Source organism: Xiphophorus maculatus, chromosome 7 (assembly GCF_002775205.1).
Source record: "Xiphophorus maculatus strain JP 163 A chromosome 7, X_maculatus-5.0-male, whole genome shotgun sequence".
In the NCBI taxonomy this organism is placed as follows: domain Eukaryota; kingdom Metazoa; phylum Chordata; class Actinopteri; order Cyprinodontiformes; family Poeciliidae; genus Xiphophorus; species Xiphophorus maculatus.
In genome coordinates this window covers 17,696,518-17,721,995 of record NC_036449.1, presented here as the reverse complement: position 1 = coordinate 17,721,995, position 25,478 = coordinate 17,696,518, and the positions used below count along the sequence as shown (strand labels likewise).

At 37.4% G+C, this 25,478-nt stretch overlaps 1 protein-coding gene across 2 annotated transcripts in view; it reads right to left on the bottom strand.

Annotated features, from left to right (window-relative positions):
- The window catches only part of fign (fidgetin, microtubule severing factor), a 38,904-nt gene extending 35,823 nt beyond the window's left edge, over window positions 1–3,081 (bottom strand). Inside the window, exons 1-2 of one of the 2 annotated variants that reach the window (XM_023336240.1) lie at window positions 2,814–3,081; window positions 1,949–1,983 (exon numbers count right to left, since the gene is read on the bottom strand). In XM_023336240.1, the coding sequence (XP_023192008.1) occupies window positions 1,949–1,973 (25 nt within the window). In that variant the 5' untranslated portion in view covers window positions 1,974–1,983; window positions 2,814–3,081. The remainder of the gene's footprint in view (window positions 1–1,948; window positions 1,984–2,813) is intronic. The other variant, XM_023336241.1, reaches the window with a different exon arrangement.
- Window positions 3,082–25,478: the final 22,397 nt, after the last annotated feature.

The window sequence follows — 25,478 nt, the reverse complement described above, 5'->3', positions numbered from 1 at the left end:
TTGACTATATAAGACTGAACCAGAAAATCTTCTTTCAACAAGATTTTCTTTTGTTACTTCAACTGCCTAAAAGTAAAACAAATATCTTTACCTTGCTAATAATAGCCATCACTCTTTACAAGAAAATGTGACAAACATTGAAAAGGGTGACGAAAACATGGGGGGGTTCAGCATCTGTTGCCGACGTTTTTTTTCCCTCTAAGGTTCATGTCAAGCAGAAGCTGGAATTGTTAACGCAGATGTTGTCTTTCCAGAAATAAACATCGCTGCCAGCATTCTTTCTGTGCACATCCGAGGTGTCTGAGGTTAAGTAAGGATCTGCAAGAATCGCCTAATGCTCTGCAGGAGCTCAGGCGTGGAACACTTCAGGAGATTGAACTCTGAAATATATGCTCAGGCACTTCTTAATTATTAGGGGTCAAATACTGAGGGGTGTGAGAAATGCCAGATAATTTTTTAACATGGAGAGATATTTAAAAAGTTTTTTTTTTTCTTTCCAGAAAACAATACTTGTCTCAAGATTTGATGAGAAACTGGAAAGTTGAAATACATCTGTTCCCATACTTTTATTTTAATTAATTAATCCATTAAAAATCAAAAATAGTAAATCTGAAGAGTACAGGAGGACAAACTAAAATATAAACAGGAACACATATGTTCCTACTGTCTTAGGAGCTAGTATCAAAATTCAGTTCAATAAAAATACTCATCACACATGCATGGCAAAACACAAATGGGACGATACATTCAAAATACAAGCAACCAAATTTAATATCCACTTTACAAAAACAAATTACAACAAAACACTTACACATAATGAATGTGATGGTAATGTACGTTTTTTTAACCACTGAATGACAGATGCTGGAATGCAGTTTTTTTTTTCTTTTTTTGAAGAGGAGTGAAAACACACTTCAGCTCACTGATGGCAATATTTAATTTCCTCTCAGAGCAAAACATGCAAATGAACTGCAAGAACACAATTAAGTGAGTTGTTCATAACTGGGAGGTGGAGAAAAGGTTCACACAGGACAAAGTGTTTGCAGGGGGAGAGAATTCGCACAACTTGTTACGTACCTCTCTCCCCCCACACCACATACACACGCACCCACTACCAGACTTTGTGTCCATTTACTGGCTTGTCTCAAATAATTACCGCTGGAACAAAGAATGAGAACTATTCCTGACATATGAAGCGAAATGTGTGAGCAGATCTGATTTTATTTCGACTTGTGTTGAAAGACAACTGAAAACAGTCGCCCCTTGTTTAAAAGTCAACTTAAATGGGACTTTGTTATAAAGACATATTTTGGTTTACTGTCATTTTTCTGTGTGTATAATAACTAATTAAACTGAAGCGCAACTATTGCACATTGATAACTGTGAAACTGTACCAGTAAGTCTACACTCTAAATAACGAGCTTAAATATTTAAATAGATCCCGAGCTTTTCTGTGTCATTAAACTGGTAAAATGTATATTAGGAACTAGGGTGAACAATATATGATATTTATAACATAAAGATGTGAACGCAATCTGCTACTAAAATCATAAAAAATAATTTGGATTTAAAATGTGTTTATTAATGCAAATTATTAGGTACTACAAATGCATTCATATTTTTAGATTTATGCATGCATGAAGGTTTGAAAAGTTGTACAGCACTTCTAGAAACAACAAGCAAAATTAAAATGAAGGTAACTGCTTCTTCTGTGAACTCAAATTGAAATAGCTGAAAACACTATTTGTCTGAAATCAATAACACACCATCCTCTCATATCTCTGATCATTAAGATATCAACTCTGTATTAAAGAAACTTATTAGGATGAACCATGCACACAAAAAGACAGTATAAATACTGCAATGACAGCTTTTCTCCTCCCAAAATATAACAAATCACAAAAAAAATATAACAATGAAGATAATTGCAAATTGAACATAGGCCTACCATAAATACTGCTGCTAGTGATCATGTCTTCGAGCCTAAAAACAAAAGGAGAGGGGGAAAAAACAGCAGAATCGGAATTTTCACGAGGTGGAATTCCAAAGGTTGCTTCTCATTACAGCCACTTTCTTCCTTAAGCTATCAGATTTCACAACTTAAAAAAAAAAAAAGGCTCCGTTGTTCTTTTCCTTAGGCGCTCATTTTAGTCGAATAATTAAGGTTAAGCTGAAAGAAAAAAATGAAATAAATAAAATATATATATTTTTTAAATCCCGTGGACAGAGACGCGAGTGTAGGGGCTGTCACTTCTTGCGCTGAGTTGAAACTAGAGAATAGGAAGCATGTGAGGCACTGTAGATGACATAAAACACACATTCTTCAAGCCGCCCATTAAGAGGAAGAGGCTAAAGCAGCGTGAAGCCCCCCTCCTCCCTTTACGTTTAAAATAGATTACTTGCCAGCAGTTGTCCCACTAAGAGCGCAATGACAGCCCATCTTTCTATTAACCTCCCGCCTGCAGTTCCAGCGGCCACTTTTATTCAGGCTGACATGCAAAAACTTCCCAATGCAGGAAAGTTATTTAGTAAAAGAAAGCCTGGATCCAGCCCTCAAACTGCGCAGAGTGCCGCGGCAATAACAAAGTAGGTTCTAACTTCAAAATCATGTGCCTCGCTTTTTTTCTAATGCGTGCCATTTCGTGTGGGAAATAATAGTAAAAGAAAAAATGAAACACGCAGGATGAGCGTCCGCAGACGGACAGCGCTGCAGCCCTCTGATGCGCGGCACGGTCTCTCAGCGCTTCCACGGAGCTGCTCAGTTTCTCTTTCTATAATTTGTTCGCATCACTGGCAGACGGAGCGGGACTCACCTGTGTGAGGTGACAGGGCAGTCACAGCTTACGGGACCATCAATCCGCGGAACGCAGGGACGAACACGGGACTCGCCGCGATCAAGCGAAGCTGCTCTCGATTTGAAACCATTCCAAGTTAGTCGGGGAAAGACTGACCACAGCCTCTGCCATGTTGGAATTCCAAATCCTGGACAGCTGCTCCACTGACTGAAGGCAGCACGCCGCGCCACTGCGCATGTTCCGTCCGGTGAGAGCCAAATTCAAAGAAAGTCACCCCCAATGGGCAGCAGTTAAATATATTCAACAGTCCGTGCGTGTTTTCGTAATTTAATTTTGTGCATCAGAAAACTAAAAAGGGGTTATTAGATTTTTCTGATAATATATATCTTTAAAACATATATGTTAATGTGATAAAATTTTTGTAGTCAAAAATAGAAGTGCATGATTTTAAACTTAAATTTGTTTGGATTTTATTTTCAAATTTCAATGTTCACAAACTGTAAAGAAATCAGGGCAACAGAACAACGGTACAATCCAACACAATCTTCCATACATTGCCCACCACAAAATGCTTCACCTCATGACTTCACAGTCCAAAAGCTGATTTTGATGTGGGCTGTATAGGCAGTACACATGTAGATAAATATAACCTACCTGTTAGTTATGCTTTGAACAAGTGTTGTAATTTTACACATGTGGAGTCAATGGGAATTTGCCACTGTTGTGCCCACTGATAAATGCTGAGAAAATGGTGAATGGGTGATGTGCTTTGTGTGGAACAGCACTCCATTTTAACCAACCCAAAAATCGCAGATGTCTTCATGTGTTTAAGGGCACTACAATGCCAATGTCGGTGGCCGTCCGTATTTTAAAGGAGGGTTTTCAACATTGACCTCACAATTTGATTTATTATGTTACAAGAGACCTCTTTGTCCAAATTCATCAAAATTACTAATTTGTATGTGATAAGAAAATTATGCAAGTGGGACAATGAATCAAGGTTCATATAGAAAACAGTGTCCCCTACATGCAAAACAATTGTCATTCAAAGTATTAATAAAAGTGTTGTTTTTCCTTCTTTAGTTTTTTTTTTTTTTTTGATAACAGGAAAAACTAATCCAAAATGAATTTCCTGCCAATTTGTTTTTGACTTCTCAGCAGAAACATAACATGTCCTGATTAAGGGTTACTTTAGAATATTCAAAGTGAGGTTCCATCAAAAGTTTGTGAGCTGTAAACTATTTTGGGATCTTCATTAATATCCTTACACTGTTATCTGCCTGATATCCAGCAGATATGGTGACTCTAACTTTCAGCCCTCATGTCACAGAAAGCTTTTTTACATGCTCAAAAGTCAGTGCTTGCCAAACGTACTTGCAACTAGAGATTAAATGATCAATACTTAAGTAATGGGGTTGCAATCCTGGCCCGCTATATAAAGTTTAAACATGTCCTTGTTCAAGCACAACTGATTCAAATGATTGCGTTACCTCCTCTGCATGCCTCCTAGTGTTAGAAAAGCCTGTTAATCACTCATTCATATACTGTATATCAGGTGTGTAGCAACAGGGAAACACCTAAACATGCAGGACAGCAGCAGCCCATGGGGATCACGGTGGGGGAGCCATGTGCTGCAGCATTAGATACACAGTAAATTTATACAGGAACATTAGTTAACAAAACCTAAAGAAAAGCAAGACATCCAAGAAATTATATGTTCAGGCAAAACACCAACATATACACACTCATGAAAATTATGATTTTGACCTGGTGTTGGTTAATTAAAACCCAGTTACAGAGTGAGATATATATTTTTATTATACTCATACCTTAATAATGATCGTTATGGTGATGGATCTCTTTATTTTACTGAATACCTTGAAAGAGACAGCTGGTCCCTTGGTTACACTAGGGAAACCAAAGAGACCCTGGTTTGACACATTATGTGAGGTTTGGCCCCAAAACTTGCATTATGCTCCTTCATCTCCATACCCAAGGCCCTGGAAAAGATTCATTGATTCAGCCTTCAGCGCTCCCTTGGCTGCAACATGCTAATTCCATCTGCCCTAACTCTTTGGAGAAATCATAAGGCAGGACAGGGAGCAGCCACTGAACTTCACCTGGAAATGACACTTTCAACACATTCACTCAAGCTGTATTTTAAAGTACCAGGCATTTCATATTAGTAAGCTATACAACAAAGAGACAGGGAGAGTGAGGGAACAGTTATTCTGCTGCTGGGCATTAGAAGACGCCAGCATTCATCAGATAATTCATATGCTCACATGGCTCAAGTAGAAGTGAGCGTCCGAGCTTGCAGAGGAACAGCCTGTGAAAATTTCTGTGTGCTGTGAAGGTCACAGTGAAAACAACAGCAGTGCATTTCCAGGTGTAGCCACGTCCATTGTCTCCTTCCTCATATGGGCATGTTCAGTCTGTGCCTTTGTCCTTGTGTCAGCAGGCAGGACATTCTAAATTATTTTGCTCAGCTGCCTCCCTGAACTCTTGCTACAGCACGTCAATACACACATCATGCAGACCCCCGCACACACACCCCCACACGCACATTGCAACACGCAAACTCACACACACACACACAGCCATAGGGAGCATAGTTCATGTCCATCACATTCTGGAATTTTTGACACATGCCAAAACCTTCAGGAAAAAAATGGCATATTTCTACTTTTTGTTCTGTTGTCTTTATGATTTAAGATCAACATATTTACTTTTGGACTTTGGTAATAAAATGAACAGAAATGAAATTCAGCCCTTGAATGACAGAAAGAAAACAATTGAATATATGCGCTTTCCTGTTGCTCACCCAGCAAAACTGTTCATTTCCCCCAGAACGAAGCTAGGGGCCTACAAGGCATGTGACTTGCTTTTTTCTTTTTTTTGACCCTCTGCCTACTGAATCCTATTTCACGTGGGATCACTTCAGCAGCGTTGCCGGGCAGTGAAGCACTGACTCCGGAGAAACCATCAGCAGGCAGCGGAGCATGCATCTTCACGTAACCGTTTTTATTCCCCTGATCAGTGGTTTGTCGAGGTATTGACTGATCCTCAGCGTAATCACAGCAGCTATACTTGCATCATGTTTCATAACAAATAAAAACATGTTGAGTTCTTGGCCTGGCCCTGAAACCTATAATGCTTTTTCATCTTGGGTCTGTGTTTATATTCTCCATCATTACACAAGTTAATCAAATTCGATTTGGGGACTTTTCATGGAGTGATGCTGTAAACAATATAATTTGCTGAGGTGCTGTACTGCATCTCTGGGCCATCAGAGTCAATGATTTCTCATCAGGAATAAAGATTGTTGAGCTCAAATGCACACTTGCTCTAGTCGAGTCACAACCATAAAACAATTTGCCTGAAGAGTACCAGATATTATGGTGAATAAAAGATAATCAAAATGCAATCACTTACAGACCAGATGCCGCTGATAGTTCTTCAAATGTTTGAATCCTCGCACTAGTAAAATAAAATTTATGTGAAACATTAGTTATTCATTACCTTTTTGTAAATGTAATGTGGGATAGTAGATTAATTTAAACAATATTAGACTAACTCTGGAATCAATCCTGCTTGCAAGCTGAGTTTCTTCAGTAGGTGATGCCAATGAAAGGTGGTGATTACAGAAAACAATAAACATGACCTCTGTTAGAACACATGTAAGATGTTTATATCAGCTACCTTGACTAGTTTAGCAGCAGTGCTAATGCTAAATTCATATTTTTTAGCTAAATTTCTTAACCCATCTTCATGCACATCTCAGCTTTGCATGAGATGTGCATGGAAAAGTGAGTTTTTCTCTCCACCATCTACCACCACTACATGCATCCTCAGAATGAGGAATTGCTTCAAAATCAATGAGCTAATGCAGGCAATTGTTCCCTGTCGCTACATGCTCTGGACAACATGTAGCAACAACTGCCTTTTTAGTGAAAATCGTATGCATGTTTAAGACTTGTTTGCACTAAAAGCAACCTCTGTGAAACTCTCTCCTTATTACTCTGAAGTATTTGTTATTGATCGATTTGTGCTGATTTTGAATGCATGTTAAATATTTTTTTCTGCAATATGTAATGTTAGATACATACTGTGATCCTTTTTTATGAAATGATTGCTCAAGTCAACATACAATATAATTTTAAGATAATTAATTTTATTTAATTCATTGTGAATTTACGTTTAAGTGAATAATTATGTTCCAAAAACATTAATAGACATCTGTGTAAATAAAATGCATGCCAACTGTCACATCATTATTATGGGATAAATTCTAACTATGTTGTTAAGTCAGTGTGCATATACTCTAGCTGAAATTCTAATAGGGAGTATCTTGAAGTGAATAGAGCCCACAAGAGGATAAGCTACTAAATCTTGCAATAAAGGCAATGTGATTTACAGTAAATTCCACAAGGCTGACGGTGCCACAGCTGAGGGCATAAACACTCCTTTCAGCTCTGTGCCTTAGTTCTGTCCGTTGTGAACTACAATCACGCAGGCATGCTGCTCAGTGGCAGTGACTTTGATAAATCACCAGGAAGTCCTGCTGTTGGCTTAAAACTAGCACTTGTTCAGTTGCAATTCTGCATTTGTCCCTCTTTAATGTTTATGGAAGTAGCTTTAGCAGTAATCTGTCAGTGATTGATTAGGTGGGGCTAAATCCCTTCTCCGTTCTCCTCCACCGGCTCGCTGTTCTGCTCCGGCTGTGTATTTACAGAAAGATGACTGTGTTGAGAAGGAGGCTGCTTATGTACCTGCAATGTAAACATAGTTACTTCCACTTGGGTGACTACAGGCTCAAGGATGACCACCAGTAAAACTAGAAACAAGGAGTGACATGTTTTGTTGTTGCCAAATTCATGCGCCAGTGGATAAAGAAATAGGCTTATAGACCTATGACAAAGTTGCTTTGGGAATAAATCTTGTTTAAAGCTGTCATCCATGTTTGGCACAGCAGAAAAAGATCTGCTGATGTCTGAATGCAACACAATCACTGGTTTGCTTGTGACACATCTAAGAAAGCAGAATTGTAACAGACTTATATGTAAGCATTAGAACATATTTATTTTCTATGTGACTCAAGAGGTTGAAAAAGCAATTTAGAAAGGGTGTTGAGTATTGATCACACTTACCAGCAATCCATTTTAATTAAATATTAAGAGTGTGTTGTATTGATAACAACCGAATAGCAGCTGCTTTTCTTGATCAAAAGTGGACAAACTGGGAAAAAAGAAGACAAGCTTTAATACATGTAATTATACTTGAAGTATGAACGCAAGCCTGTGTTATATCTGATGCATTTTCTATTCATTCAATACTTTAGTTATTTTTAAAAGACAGTCTGAGTATGAACATGAATTTTAATGGAGATACTTAAATGGTAATTATTCCACTCAGGCTCAAACGTAGGTAACAAATGGAATTCAATCAGTGTCCGTGCATAATGATGGTCATTAGGAGAAAGAAAATAATAATGACATCCTTTCTGCATTAAACCTGCAGACACTTTACACAATGATCCCGCAGCCATTATTGATCTCCATGGAGATAAGCAATTGTCACTTTTCAACATTGTGCCTGGATGTTAAATACAGCTCATTTTGTTTTTCTGCAAACTATTTCAGCCAACACCAAATTTTCATTTAATTTACTTCACTGCGTGAAATCCTTGCCTTGTATGACATGATTGAAATTTAGGTTCATTGTCATAGCTGCCTCTCCCCCTGCTTTCCCCCTTGGTTTTTATAAAGCTTGTATAAAATGAACATTGTACTTAAATGTGGCTAGACCAGTACTGTGAATGTGACTGTAAATATGTGAATATGTGCATGCAGATAGTAAACTGCAGTCAATCCAAAATGTACACCACTAAAAGCAACAGTTATTTTTTCTTACTCTGCTAGATGTTTGCTATATGCTCGATACAATGCTCCTCATAAAACACAATTAGTTTTCATATTAGACAAAGATTGTAACAGTTGTGTACACATATTGTACAGTAGGCAGCATGTATTGAGTTGTATCCAAGACGACCACTTGGTTGAATAATTAAATAATATCTCCAATCAAATGATCCATGATTTGCATGCCTTCTGTTGCCAACAAGCTCCATCTGTTTGGTTTTTGAGAGCTCTGACACAGTGGCTCGAGTGAGTGAAACAGCAATAATGTAATTGTGGATGTGACAGATACACCAGATGATGCCGGGACTGTTTAGAAGTCTGCTCCAAGGCATACTGTACAGCATGGTGTCATATGGTCGGCAAGAAAGCATGACAAAAACACTTTTGTGAAGACTCCGTTTTGTCTTCTGATTGTGAATAACTTTGAGAAGCTGCCACTATTATTCAGTCCAAATAACACATAAATCACTTGTATTTAATGCCCGCACCTGATGCGTGCATTATTACAAAGTTGCATTTTAACTGAGTAGTAAACATGAGATTGGATTGTGAAGGACAATAGTAGCATGCATAGTTTGGCTGAGTGCCAGTGGACAGTGCAGAGCTGCAGTCAGCAGCAGGTTGAGTCCAAGTCCAAGTCCACATCAGGAGAGACAGACTCTGCTGTTTTGACGGATCCGTCATAGCAGCCATGGCGTGTCCTCTGCAGGAATTCAGATATTTTCCACTATTAAAACATTTTTCTACCAGGTATACCTTCTGTCTGTCTTCGCTTATTTCTCTTCAGTTCTGATGTGTTCAGAAACACATAAAATCACATTAACATCAAAACAGCTTGTTAGCAGTCTGATAAAAAAGTAAATTAGTGTGATTTTAACCCTTAAGAATTCCCCAGCAAGAGTTAATTTAAATCTAAAGACTTCAGTGCGTTGCAGATGACCTACACTGTAAGGTCACTTACATTATGTGTATAATTTTACTGAGGCTGATTAGTTAACAGTTAAACAACATTTAAAAAATGGTCAAAGATGAAGACACTAAAAGCCAGTAAGACACAATTTTCTACAGTTGTGTGCCTTTGATATTGAAGCACATCTGCTTATTTAAACAAGTGATGCCAGGGTCATTCAATTAATGCCTCTCCCTTTTTATCAGCTTCACTGGCTCCACAGTAACTGAGTGCCTCTTCGCCCATCACACTTAAGTGCTTTTGTGTTTATGTAAAAGCTTACTGCCATCACACTGTGGAATTTTTTTAACAAGTTGATGAACATGGATTTAAATAATTTGATGTCTTAAAAAAATCCTATTAATTTTTGTTTCCTACTTTTATGCAATGCATATGGTATTTTTTAAATCAATTTATTGAATGAGAATGCATGCAGCTGCAACATGGGAGCACAAATGAGTGATTAACTATGCCTAATTCAACATAATAAAACAAAAACAATAATAATAATTAAAGAAATTATATGTAGTTATCAGAAATTTGTGATTGCATTTCCTCTGCTTATCTCTTTTTTTCCCTCTTTGCTTTAACAGGTTTCCAATGTTAATGATACATTTAATGTCCCTTCTGATTTTTCTGGTTGTTGTCTGGTAATAATTTAAATTTGGAAAACATGTTTTTTTAATTCCATCATAGGTTATGCAATCTGCCTTGCATTACATCCCCTATAAATTCAATACTGTACTTATGTTCATATGAACATGAGTACAATATTGCCTTTCTGTCCTTCTGATGCTTCAGTGCAAGTCATTTGATCTCCACCTAAGCCAGGTTGTCACAAAATTTTTTCTACATGATTTTTTCCCTTAATCAAATGCTATTCTGTGCAGACATTGTCTACTACAATAAAGATTCACTTCCCTCTTCATGTCAAATGCTTATTAAGGCAGTATTATGGAAAATCAGCTTTACATAATGTTATGAGTGTTGCTTTGATTGTTTAATGCAGGTTTGAAAAATCATTTAATCTCCTGTGGCAACTACTCAGCTGTGCAAAATGCCTGGCAAGTCCTAGAGCCACCTTCAATACACAGCTCCTCCTTGGAGCTCCAGTTTCTAAGCTTCCAACCTTCCACCTCACACAGGAGTGCCGCCACTCAGCTCCTTCAGACTAGTCAGCAGCAATTAGCAAACACCTGGCAGAACTGCACATTTACTGAGCTCATTATATGAGCTACCAGTGCAATGCTGGCAAAAACTTTGCTATAGGGTTAATAGAGGAGTGATGTTGTGAAGACTTCCTGAAGGTGGAGTTTCAGAAACAGCAGGAGTTTTCAAAGAGGCAGGTAAGGAGTTAAATTGCAAAGTCAAATGTCTGATAAGTCATATTCGACATATATAGCATTTTTATCATGACTGAAAGTTACATAGTTGCTTGATTGTGCTATTAAATGGCAGCATGTGCCTAGAAATCACATAGTACTGCACCTTGGCAGGGAAGTTATCTTTCTGTTTTGATAAATAATATGATATATTGGTTTGAACCGATAAACTTGGCACATTCAGGCTTGGGGAAATGACTAAAAAGCATCGTTCAAAGTGACAGTTGAGTTCCAGTACAAACTTTAATAAATGTTACTAAAATCACAGTTTCAATTTGGCTGACAATGCTTAAAATAAATCTTACAACAATATCATTGCATTCAGGATTACTCGCTACATAAGCTGGTCTTTTGACATTAAGAAGCCCCATAAAGTTTTGTTCTGCTATTATATAATCACATGCAAAATAAGTAACAAGTAGGTATATAATTTCTTCATTACCATATTCTCATCAACACAGAAATAGACAGGTGTATGACACTGAAAAGAAAAACTATAAAATACAAATTTTCACACCGAGTGGTTTTGTTGACAGAAACTTCGGCCATGAGGATTAACAATGAGGATTATATTTTTCTGTAAGTGGTCAGATACTTCAAATTAGTTGTAGTTAGAGAATGAGTTTGACGACTCTGAGGCAAAGGTCAAGGGTTTGACAAAAAGAAAGGAAAAACGCACTCTTAATTAAGGATCAGCTGCTGAGTCCAACACAAAGCAATATGTGTTTTACCATCCAAAAGAAATCCATATGATTTTTTTTATATTTAAAGAAAGAAAAAGAACAAAAAATGCTGTTTTATTTCAGCTTAAGGCAAAACGTTAAATCTTTCTGAAATAGAAAAAGCTGTGAAGGAACAATAATTTTGTACAATTTAAGGCGTTGACTTAAATTGTTAAAAAATCACATACAAAAATCAGGTTTCTATATTAGTTTACTTCAGAAGTATTAGTGAATTAAAACAAAATGCTGTCAGTATTCATCAGTTTGACCCATTTGATTCCCTGAAGTCCCATGCAGCCAAAACAAGAGAGAGAAAAGCAGATGCTTTTGCGAAACACAGTGCCCGGAGTTTGATTCATTTTGCAAGGCAATTCCTCTCCAAACAGCTCCAAGACTTCCTGATCGCCTGTAATCCCCAGCTTTCACACATAAGTCATTGAGAGCGATGGAGTCCCCTCTGTTTACTCACTCCAACCCAAATGATCTTTCACAAGTAGACCACTTCAGTTGTGAAATGGAATTTGCCAGGGTGTTCTGTCCCAAGTCTATTTCTCTGTACGCTTTACCAATTCCCAAACAGGGTTCAGCCGCTCGCAGATAATGTCTGTGTGGATTGAGCCTGGCTTCTTCTGTTTTAATGGCCCTCGGGAAAAGGTATTTGATGGAAGTAAAGGGGGGACAGGGGGGGATCTTGAGCATATAAGCAACCATCAATTACATTTTGTTTAGTAATGGACATGGTTAATGACAGTTAGAGAGAAATATAAAGATATATTGTGTGTGTAAAAATGCATTTGCTGCCAGAATTAATAAAGAATAGAGTGGTAAAGGAAAATAATAGGAGATGATACTCATCTTACAGTCAGTGGCTTTAATATTTAATGCAATTTTATAAAGGTTGTAGTTTTTTGTTGTTGTTTTTTTCTGGTTCGTTTTGACAGATATATGCTTACACATTAGAGTTTGAAGAGAGCGTAACTGATGGCTCTATTTTTGCAGTAGTTGACAGTATTATTGCTGTGGTATGTAGTTATGATAAATGGTTGTTTAGGAGGGCCGCATTTACTTTGTGGAGTCATTATGAGAATATTATGTATGAGAAAACAGTCATTAATATTCATTATAATTGCAAACAACTGAGCTGAATGCTGATTGAGTGTGTTGCCAACATGGACCTGACTCTCCTAATGCACCTCTCACCATTTTTGTTCAGCAATCAATGTAGGTGTTTAGGATGATCTCTAGCTTGAGCTGACGTTTAGTTAGAAAGCCCAGAAATCCCTTTTGGGAAGCATAAATTAATATACTGCACAGCATATTGCTATTTTCGTAGGATAAATACAGACAGTTTATATCATTCATAGAGGAGCATTGTTCTGTCTGGAAAAGTGTGGAGTTTTATTTAAAACATCCATGCATCTGTCCTTGTCACCAACATACTGTATTTCCCCATGTAAAGCTTGACCACTATAAAAATATTAGATTCAGTGTTGTGTGTTTTAAACATAAATGTAAGCATTGGTTATAAAGGTCAGAGAATTTTGGGAACTTGAGTCTAGAAAAGTATGCAATTGTGCCATCAAAAATGTGAACGAACCATGAATATAAATTTTAAAATGCAAAATATTTGGACTAATATTACCGAACTGTGCATTGCCTGCCACCTGGCCTCTGGATGCAATGTTTCTATTCCATTTGATAAGGGCTCAGATTTTGTTTGTATCTGGTAATTGGAGCAATGTTGTCGTGCGAAGCACTGATACATTTCCTAGTCTACACGTGAATGAGGCTGGCAATGGAAGGGAAAGGTCAGGCCCTGGACTTGCCTTTCTCCCTCAGGGCCCTGAGCTGTAGGGGCCGGAGAACACCACAAACAATTAAACATGTTGCTTCTCAGGGTTGAGCGGCTGGACTCCTGTTGGTTAGAGAAGGTTTTTTTTTTTTCAACCTCAGTGGGTTGTTGTTGGTCACTCTTCAGAGCAATAATCTGCAGGTCTGAGCAATCAATACCACCACGACAGCTTCAGCTTCCATTAGCGCAGGCGTCTCTTGAGTGCCTGCGCATGAGGAGAGGAGCACAGACCAGGCATCAACAAACACATCAACAGGTGCACACACACAGATATGGACAAACACACACTGACATATATTCAAGCTCATGCTCAGAATCACCCACTCACACATGTACACGCATTAACACATGGGCACCAACACAGTTGGCCACAACAGATAACAGATACATTGTTACATATTGAATTTAACTCAGTTAATTTATTCAGTCATATACATATAGGCCAGATTTTACAAAAATTCACACATATGTTTCATTTGTAATTGGTAGAATTATCTTTTACACTTAATGACTTGGGTAAAAACAAAAAATTGTACTCTACCACAAACATCAAAATAGTTTGCTGGCATATTGGACCATTCCTTCTGACATAACTGATGTCAGGATCGCTTGTTCTTGCACACAACATTTCCTATGAAACTGAGATTAGGGGTTTATGATGACAACTCCAAACCGACTTAGTTAGTCATAAAGTCAATTAGTAATTAATTTGGCAATATAGAGCAATTGTCCATTTTGAAGAACATAAGCTATACTTCCTGGTTGACGTCTTTAGGTGTTGCTTCAACATTTCTACATTATGTTCTTTCCCCATGATAATGTCGATTTTGTGACGTATATTGGTTCCTGCTGCGGCATAACATCCTTACAACATGATGGTGGGATGATTTTATTAGCCTTACACCCTTTCCACACTTTCCAAAAGTCAAGTATCTGTTTCCCCTTCATCTCATGTCTACCTTATAAAAGGTTCAAAATTATCTCTCCGACTCCAGCTGCTAAAGCTCTGCTGTGGTTAAAATTGTAGCCATGATTTTGTTCTGCTTTGTGCACCACACAGCTTGTTCTGTTTGTGTGGTGACCAACCGCAGATTAATATTTGTTTTCATGGTATTTAAGGTATATGAGGAACTTGGAGGGATCGCTACATAGGACCACAGACTCTACTTTCATTGTTGTTAGCTGAACAGCAAATAACGGGTGTGACATCATCATGCTTGCTATTCGTTCGTTTGTAAGTCCACATATGTTTTTCACCACCATCATTGTAATCCACCATTCCATTCAATCAGTGACTGTGATGATATATATATATATATATATATATTTATATATATATATATATATATATATATATATATATATATACAAGTTGTGTATATTATAAAACATGTTTTACTTTCCTTTCTGCTTGCATGATGAGGTGGTTGTTTAAAGAGTCGTATTATGTATTTTCCAGGTGCATAGTGCCATTCCATACAGCAATCAAGAAATTACATTATTTAAAATAAATCTGACTTTGCAATTTGACATCTGTCTCTTTAAGAGCCTCCTGCTCTTTCTGCCTTTAATACTTCATAACAACAATATCAGATATCGTTTTGATGAGGGAATGACATTACAATCTAGTACAAAGTAAAAATCTAGTAATCTAGTTTCATTTGAAGACTATTTTTGATTTTAAGAACATTTTAAGTTATTTTACATGCAAGAGCTGTGGGACAATTTTTTACTATTCTTTCATCATAATTGGTTTAGTTTTTTTTTTCGAGAGATATCATTTGCATTTAGCATACACTTCTGAATGAGATTCATAATAAAATAACATAATGTATACCTTTTCTTTTATACTACACAGTATTGATGTGTGTAGTGCAACAGCTGCCAATCCAAGACAGGTAGAGTTGCAGCTATAACTGTTTACCAGAAGTCAAAGGCATGATGACTGAACCATTCTCAACAAAGCAGGGGTACTGAGACACATCTTGCTGAGAGCTACAGAGTAGTCATCTGTTGTTCCTGAATTGCACATAATAGCAATGCAGTCATCTAAGCCTGTGAGGGAGTGCTGTGTGCACTCGTGCAGGTCCATCTGTGTGCTCCTGTTGGCTTTTGGAGGAAGTGATGGACTCAACAAGTGGAACACATTTGGCACGTCTCCAGCAAGATGTGGCCTCGAGGTAGGCAGAGTAACAAAGGCGCTATGTCTATTCAAAAAAAGAAACATATTGATAAAAAAGGAGGGCCTGAGGGAAAATTGCAACATTTAGATGGATTTTCTTTTTCCAGGAATTTTCCAAAGTGAAAATATTAATTTGGATTCCAAGTTTTGCTATCAAATCTTTAAAATATTGCAATATTTTCAGTAGTTTTTATTTGTTGTTGCAGGAACCAAATGTATAGCTTGTGCATTGATGTGAATGTGTGTGTTGGAAAAAGGGAGAGATATGCATTCAGCCACCGTTTTCTGCAAGTTGAATTACTCTTAATTGTTCTGTAACCTTTCAATATACCCTTAGCAATTAGTTGATTAGTTAGTCTGCACTTGTCAGCACCATCAGGTTGTAATCAACACAAACAAAAACAACCTGGGGTTGAAGGACCCTTTCCTTCATAAATTTTTATTAATTACTTTTCTTTTTTTTTTTTGCAGAATCTTATAATCATTTCACTTTGTATTGCAGAGTTTATGGTTGCCTGCAGTTTTTTAAGAATTACCATAGACTTCTTGGCTGTTTCTTGAATTGCTCTCCTTTTCTTACTTTTTGTTGTGTCATTTTGAGATGATGGATGAAACAGTCTTTTGTAAAATGCTCAAAGCTAGGGATATTGTTTTATAATTTAACCCTGCTTTAAACCTATCTACAACGTAATCCCTGCCCTTTTGGTTGCATTGAGTTTTGAATCAGACATGCATCAGAATAAAGGGTATCTGTAAAAAAAAAAAAAGCTAAATTTTTTTTGTCTAATTTATCTTTTCTTTTCATTCACATGTAAGTATCTGTTTGTGTCTCATTTTAAAAGATGTAGGACATATTGTTTACTGAAACGAAAACTCTGGACTGCTGTCGGTTCTCAGATCTGAGTTTTGATATTCCTTTAAAGCCTCAATTATCAGAAGATTAACAAGTTCATGCTGCTCCGAATGGATGCTGTGAGAATGAATTTTGGTTCCAAGAGCAGCTGGCAGATTGCCACATATGAAGGTGACAGAAATCTTGCCGATCTTGCACGACATTGAAGGAGGGTGGACGGAGTCTGCTGGGTGGGGCTTAGAAACTGAAAGTCATTCCTGCCTGGGCTTCCAACCTGCCCTCCCTGCCCCAGTCTCCCAGATCGGCTTTACTCAGCAGAATTCTCTCCTGTGGGAAACAGAGCAGGGGCAGCAAGCAGCTGAAACCTGGCGCACGTAACACATGGCTGAAGGCTTTGCTGTTCTAATGCTAATTATTGATCAGGTGATTAGGGCAGATGAAGAGATGTTTTTGAAAGTGTAAGCTGTTAGTGTGCATCTCCAAGTTGTCTGCAAGCACCTGCCATAAGATCAATACTTCCAATCAAGCTGGAGAGCTCTTTTGTCAGTCACGCTGAGTAAGGTGATTACAACTGAGTCTCAAGACAATGACGAACCTTACAGGACTTCCTTTGTCACATTTGGACTCCTTGAAGCATTTAAAAATGTTCCATTGATGCCAGTAATGGTACCAAATTCCCTATCTGTGAGTGGACAAGTGAGCAGAATAAACAACATGCAGAAGGTTTTATCCATAAATCAGCTGAGTGGGTTACCCACAGGCACCTCTGCACCTTATTGTAATGCTCTAACTTTCATCATACACTATTTTCAGTGAAGGTAATAATATAGAGAGGTGAGAAATAATTTACTGACCTGTTAAAACTTAGTTTGAAAGCAACTCAGGATTTTTGGGAAAATATTCAGTGGGTTGATAAAAGTGAAGTTTTTTGGAAGATGAAGCTCCTGTTACACAAAATTAACAAAGAATTTAAGGAAAATACATAATAGCGATAAACATAATTACACAACTACTAATAGTGTAATGGTGTGAGGCCACTTTGCTCCTTCAAAACTAGCTCAATTTGTCATCATTGATTGACTGGTTAACTGATTGCACCCTGAATTCCGAACTGTACTAGAAAATCCTGAGGGAAAGGAGCTGAAAAAATTACCTCCAATGTGAATAGCTGGACATTTAGAAATTCACTTCTTTGGAAATTACTGTCCCCAAATGCAAACACTAGCTGAAGAAATGATTCAGCAACAATAATATACCTCAAAATACAGCTTACACCTTGATGGTGCCATCATGTTGAGTAAAATCTAACACAATTGAGAAACGGTCTGTTTTTCTTTGTTTTTTGAAGTTTTTTTTTTTCTGTCTTTAACAGGCAGCATGTAACAGCATTTCTGCCTTCATGGCTGACACCAGCCTTTCAGGGAGCAGGTGACTTGTTAGTACTCTAAGCATCACCGGGAACAGATGTGTCCCTGACAGTGGATGGATGGTCAGGGTCCATCTGGTCAGTGCAGCCCTGGACAAGAATGATGAATACAGCTTCATCAGTGAATAGCTGTCATCAATCGCATGGCATGGCGATGGCCAGTGACAGCCACACGCCAGCTACGGGCCCCAGGTGTGGCAGGCAGGGAGCCGGCTGGCTTTGCAATGCAGGTCAGTCAGACGAGTCTGGGCAAGTGGTGTGTGTCGTAATGTAAAATGCATACATTACAAAGCAGTTGCTTTGATGGGGCTGAAGGAATCTGCTAAGTCTTTGATAAATAAGCAGACTGGGTCACAGATTTATTTCAGCACAAGGCTGTTAGGAGGCCGTTCTACTAAGGATGAGTAGCAGGCGTCTAGACAAGTCATGGCTCTGCATTGTCCCTTCCAGTGGTCCTCGATGAAATGTGTTGTATCCTTGTCTCCCTCTGTGCAGATACATGGAGATATACTTAAACACTGACCTTGCTCTGGATCGTTCTGAATATCTTACAGCACTCGGTCACTTTGAACTGCCACAACTTTAAAGCAACCACTTTAAAATGGTTTCATACATTGTGTTTGATCATTGGGCTGTATTTAGTAAAATAGTTTAACCGGAATCCTGTTGTGAAAAGCTAAAGGTCATAATTAATTTACAGTACTGTTGGAAGTTTACATGTTATCAGTATGTTATTAAACTTAATTTCACATTTACTTTGTTTTGTAAATTATATATTTTAATCATTCTTTTACCTGCTTGGGAAAAGAACAGTTTTTATGAATTAAAAGAAAGAATTTGATGCACAACTTTTATTTTTTTGTAGATTTGTTTGTCTAAACTGTTCATTTAGTTTAGACATATATATATATACAGTATATACATATATATATATACATATATATATATATACAGTATATACATATATATATATATATACAGTATATATATACAGTATGTATATATATTTGTGCAGGCTCAAGTATTTAGTTCAGTTTGTTTAATAATTTAATAATAACATAAATAGGGATTCTTAAAAAAATGAACAACCTGGGTGCAAAAAATCTGTAAGCTTCACATTTTTATTTCAACTACTAAAATAATACATTTTCAAAATTTGTTTTAATTAAGTAAACACATACATTGCAGTTTACTTTCTACAAAGATCCTAATTTGGTCATTTACATAATGAGATAAATGTGTACATTTACAGACCTTTAATTAAAACACAGTGTATGGTTTGTGACAGTGATCATAACTTGTTGTTATTTTTATTTGTTATTTTATCTCTTTTAGCTTACGTTAGGCATTAAATCCATAAGCAGAGAATGGAGGCAAAAGCCTGCTGTGTGCTGGTTTTGTACATTTTAGCAGCCCTGTCGTTTCCTCAGCGGGGTATCCCCCGGGAAAATCAATGGGAGGAGAAGGCCATGGGGGAGGGTCCAGCAGAAAACATACACAGAGGCATTACATTTCCAGAACACATTCAGGTGTCGCTATTTGAAGCTGGTTAGGTGTGAATAAACCTCAGTATCTCACAGGCTGGTTTAGATAATCCTTCTGCTGTGTGCAGTCAGTGTGTTTTACAGCTACATGTCTTCCTCCCCTCTGACAGATGACAAAGATGACCATCTTAATAAGAATCCCTTTCATGTTTGAAGTCAGGATTTGCTTTGTGAGACTCCTTGAAAATGACATTAATCCACTTTTTCTCCAACAAACTGACAAGATCATGAAATGGAGGTGTCACAGCTGTAGACTGTAGCAGTTTGGCTTTGTCTGTCCTGCTAAAGCATATTGCTGCTCCCTTGTAGCAGTCAGAGCTCTGCAAATTGGAAATCCAGAGGAGATCATCTGTAAGGACCACGTCTACCCATGGCGTGGGATACAACAGAGTCAAAGAGCAAGGGGAGATGAGAAAAAGCCAGAAAGCAAACAGCTCTGTATAAAACAAATAAATGCTTGGTTGTGATTTCAACAAAATGTTGAAAATATGTTTCAAGGAATTCCCTCATAAAACTGTGAGAACAAAAACCTGAAAGTCATTTTACTGCTTTTCAGAATTTTTTGATCACTTATTGTTCATCTTCACTTTATTTCTTTATTTCTTTCCCTCTAACACAAGTTCAGACTTTTGTACACTATTTATTTTGACAGAACATGTCCAGCAAATCCCATTACTTCTCCAAGCTTTAAAAGGGGGAGATGAAAGATAGGTTACATGGAAAGACTTACACCGAAATTATAGTTCTTTTCCACAGAAGAAATACGTATGTTGGTATCTTACCAGGCTTAGTCATCATGAAGTCATTCTATCGCTGACTGATATTGCAGATTTCTTGGACTTCACTCCTTTTTCATATGGAGTACAGCTTGTTAGGATTATAAAAACATCAAATGCACTGGTTATCTGTTCTGTAACATTCAGTCATTCAGTGCATTCCAAAAGTATTCACAGTGCTACACATTTCTCACATTTTGTTATGTTACAGCCTTATTCCAAATTGTATTAAATTAATGTCTTTCCTTAAACTTCTACACACAGATACCCCATATGACAATAGGAACTTTTGTCAAGCTTAGAAGAACAGAGTAACTTACCAATAAGAATCACAGTTATAAAGATTGAAGAAAAGAGGATTGATAGGGATATCAATTCCATCTTTTGATTTTTGCTCTACTTTTGGTTTGTCTTAGGCACCATTTTAAGACATATTTATGTTCTTCAGACAGTTATAAAGTACTAAATTTGAAACCTATTGTTCAATAGAAATATAAAGTTTAGGGTGCACTCTTTCCTTTGTTTTGAGTGGAACACAGTGACAGGTTTTTGTTGCCATCCAGGCTGGGGATCGTTGCTGTTGTGTGGAATCAGTTGAGTCATTTGGATGCTTGCTTATCTTTGGTGATGGCAGAAGCCTTCAGCAAGCATTAAAGTAAACATCAGCCTACAAGAGAGAGTGGTCTGGGAGAGAGAACTACAGTACAAACTAACAATGGCAGCTCCAGTTTTTTTTATATTTATAGCGCCCAGCAGGTGTCAGCCACAGCAGTCTCTCTGCCCCTTTTGACACCCCGTGGTTGCTGCGCTCCACTGTATGAAAGAAAAGCAAGGGGGAGGGTGGGCAGCTGCCGCCTGGGATTAGGTACCTGAATCCAATCTTGAGGAGCAGTGGGCTCCAGTGGCGTTAAAGTGTTTTCTGGAGAATTTCTCATGTTCCCCACTAGCTGATTATTTCCAGATTTTAGTTCTGCCTCAGTGGAGATGAGCTCCACACAGTTTCGCCAGTTGTTGTTAAGATGTAGCTTGACACTCACAGGCCACACTCAGACGAGTTGTGTAATCCCATTTAAGGAGGCATATCTCACAGGGAAATAAAATTACTTGCACATATGTTTTTTTTTCTCCCCGAATGTCTAAATGCACAAAATTGTAACATTACATTTAAGAATTAGAAACAGAGAAAATTATGTTTTTTGGCTTTTTTTTATTGCTTTACCAAAAGACAAAGGCATTCCTTTTCACCTCGCTTTGCTTTCGCCTTTCTGTGTCAGTGCTGCTCTGTCTTCTCTTGCTCATTAACCTTGCTTGTTCTTCCACTTCATAGATCTGCTAATACGACCCCCCTCCACCTCCCGACTTTTAAAAAATCTCGAACCCTCTGAGTAACCAAAAAGAAGACTAGAAGTTTTGGCATATAAAAGCATTGTGTCTAGCCTCCAAATAAAAATGCTTTGGAAATGTTACATGGAGCTTGTTTGGGTAGTCATGCCTGCAAACATGCACAGATATGTGTATGCATTTTTTTTAAGCCAGAGAATGGCATCATGATCTGTGCAGAAGATGTTTAGTGGTATTTATGTGTCAGTATATATAAAAAACTAATAAATAAACAAATATAACATTTTTAAAATAAAACTCATGGTGCTAATACTTAGCTGAGAATATATGACAGTACTTGCATATGGATGTTCACAGATGATCTCCATTTTTTATGACTAAATTAGAGCCATTTTGCCATTAAGAATAGGCAAAAACCTCAATCTTGAGTCGTTCAAAACTGGAAGTGACATTGAAGAAAGTACAATTTAATATGACAAAATTCTTTATGAAGTAATTGCTAAAACCAACAATATGAACTCTTTATGAGCTGGCAGTTAGCTGGTAACACAGATGAAGGCACAGGTAGCACAGCAGAAGCCTCCATTTTCTTGCTAATGATGACAGAGGAGGCCACTCTGGCAACACCATCCAGATGAATGTAACAAAATCATCATTACAAGGTCCAATAATTAAAATATTGATTAATTAGTCTTACATTGGTTGAGAGTCACATTATATCAAACCGCAAGTCCCTAATGACTGTGCCAATTATGCCACTGGTTGACCTCCTCATTTTTTGTGACATGTAATGAAAAAGAACATTTCTTTAACGGCCTTTTTAAATTTTTGACCTGTAAAATTTTAATGAAGAGTACTGTGGGAGTCAAATTTGAATTGGAAGTAAAGTCATGGGTGCCTAATGTCTGTAAGTCTGGTTAAGTGGCTGTACACAACAGGAACGGAAACACCTCTCTAGAGGGACTGGTCAGGGTTACTCTGCACTCACCAGTCTTTGTGAAGGCGAAATGAATAATTACACTAAACTTGACTTTTCTAGTGTTCCCAGTGCACTTTTTTACAAAGCATTAAAACATCTGTGCAGTGCTCCCCCAAATGAATTTAAAAGCATGGGAATGTGGTTATCATGTTCTTTGGTATAAGCACTTTTTTGAGGCTGGCATCTGGTGGTTAGTTAATGAAGAGGTGTTGAACAGAACATTTTCCACTTCAGAGAGGGAAAATGGTACTTCACTCACTCAGGTATCCCATTTTTTCTCATGAAATAGGATTAAGTATGCAAGAGAAAAATGTACACATTGTCAATAAAATTTTGGTTGACCAGTACAAAATGTTCAACTCCTGTACTTAGTAAGAAGGTCTTATAAGTTATAATGTGTAAAATAAACTCTAGTAAAGCTTTGGAGAACAATTATAGTACAAGTTAGATTGTTTTAAAGGGCAACATTTTGTAAAGTTGACCAAAATAAAACCATGCTTTACACCTTATCAGGTTTCTAGCCATCTCTTGTGGTGCATATCTAGGATGGACATAAAAATTGCTTTGTTGGAAAACATAAAACAGTGGTGGTTCTTATATGATTGGCCACCTTTGCATTTGCCTTTCCATTGCAACAAATCAGGTCTGATATTTCCATCAGAGTTGTCCATCAGGACTGGCAGCCCTCACCATCCTCAAATTTAACCTCCTCCTTGCAACCTGCCCACCCTCCAACATTGGTCCTTCACCCTCGACCTATCCATCTTTGACGTCCTCATCACCGCATCGCAGATTACACTCTCCCCTAATTCCAGTCACCTTCCCCTGGCTTTCCTCTTTCACTCTACTAAATAAGTAATATGTGGTGAGTTGTTATCCTAAACTGCAGGCATTTAAATAGAACCAGTACAATGTGGTGTATCAGATGAACATTTACTAAATGTCCATCTGATGTTGAAAGCAGCGCGTTATGTTGTATTTGTCTCTAGGCAACCATGACAGCAATGCTGCCAATGACAATTTTGGTGGCCTTAATTTTTCCTGTTTTTACTTTGTTCATTATTGTTACATTTAGCGTTGATGTCTGTGTGTGATAGAAATATGTATTGCATATTTATGAAAATAGAGAACAAATCGTGTCCTGCATCAGTTCAGTACAGAAGGCAACACTTACTGCCAAAGGACGATTCCATATTTTTACAGGACAGGTTACAACCTTACCCCTGGATGAACTGGACAAAACTTGGAAATGGGGCATCTCTGGGGAAAACAGGACCTTTGATCACTCTATGCAGTCAGTATTTTAATAAAATGGTATATTTCTGAAATGGATGGTGCTGAAGACCTGCATGTGTGGCGCAGGGCAGCCATTTTCTGTGTACAAGGATAAGTTGTAGATTATTTGTATACTGCAGGTTGAGCTGAGATATTGCTGAGGAATGTAAGCATTTCTAAAATAATTTATGTAACACTTCCACATGCTTTAAATAAGTATTGTGTAATTTATCTCTTTGTATTTTGCTTGTACAGCTAGAGGCCACAGCCATATTTCTTTTAATTAATCTCTTGCATTTCTTTAGTGCATTTTCAGATGTTATATATTTTATTCTGGAAAGATGCCACATTTCATCTTTAGTTGCTAAAAATTAGCAATAATCCATGGCCTTGTTGAACAAAAGTAAGATGACATTTTTGTTTATGTTGTCTGCACTAAAAATGGAGCAAATACTGTACAGTGATTGTGTCCTATGAAGCTACACTAGTAAGCAATGGAAATGGTTCCTTGCTATTGTGTGCAAAGCACAAGCTGAAGTTTGGATTTCACCTCTATTCAATCTATTTATTTTAGATTTTGAATTTTAAACAATAAATTATGTTATTGCGAAACCTGAAATTGTTTTTTCGCTTAGTACCAAATCAGAAGCTGCAAATCAAAAACCAGCAGAGAGTGGAAACACAGTGGGGCACTTTCACTATGTACAGGTCACCCAGGTTCAGTACCAAACTTGATTAGGCCAGAACTTTTGATTTTTATATTTCTTCCCAAATGCTTGTGTCTCTCCTGATGTAATGGTACCCTGGGTTGTGAGCCATATCACCTGTATTTTTGGGTTTCCTTGTATATATAACTTTTATAATTTCTTCTGATCTCAAAGGTGCACAGCAACCAACTTTTCTGAAATGTAATGCTCTTATCCTAGGTCTGGGATGTTTTATAGCAACTTTTAGGCTAATTGAGTAAAGCAAAAATGTGGAGCTGACCACTCAGCATCAATAAACTAATTATGAATTCCAGGGTCTCCGATGGGATTTTAGCGTTATCTTTTGACCTGTAAAACTGTAAAGAATAACTCACTTATTAAATTAACCACAACAGAGATATACCAGACTTGTTTTGTATTGCATTTTGAGTCGTTATGTTTGTGGAAATACAGGATGAGGCAAGATTTAAAAAATGATAGTTAACATTTGTGACTTTTTGAGTCCAAATATACAAATATACTAAAATCTGGATATAAAATTTTGCAGAAATTGTTGACTAGTTCCTCAAAGGCATAATCTTTGTGACTGACATTGTTAATGGACTCTGTCTTTCAAAGGGAAAAATGTTAGAAATAATATCTAAATGAATAATACAAACTAAGCTGCAAAGATTTTCAACGTGCAATTCACCACTGATTTTGGCATATCACCAAGGACACCATGATGTGTGTGCATTTTTATTTTTTTTTCGCTGATACTGTGGTGAGGATGTA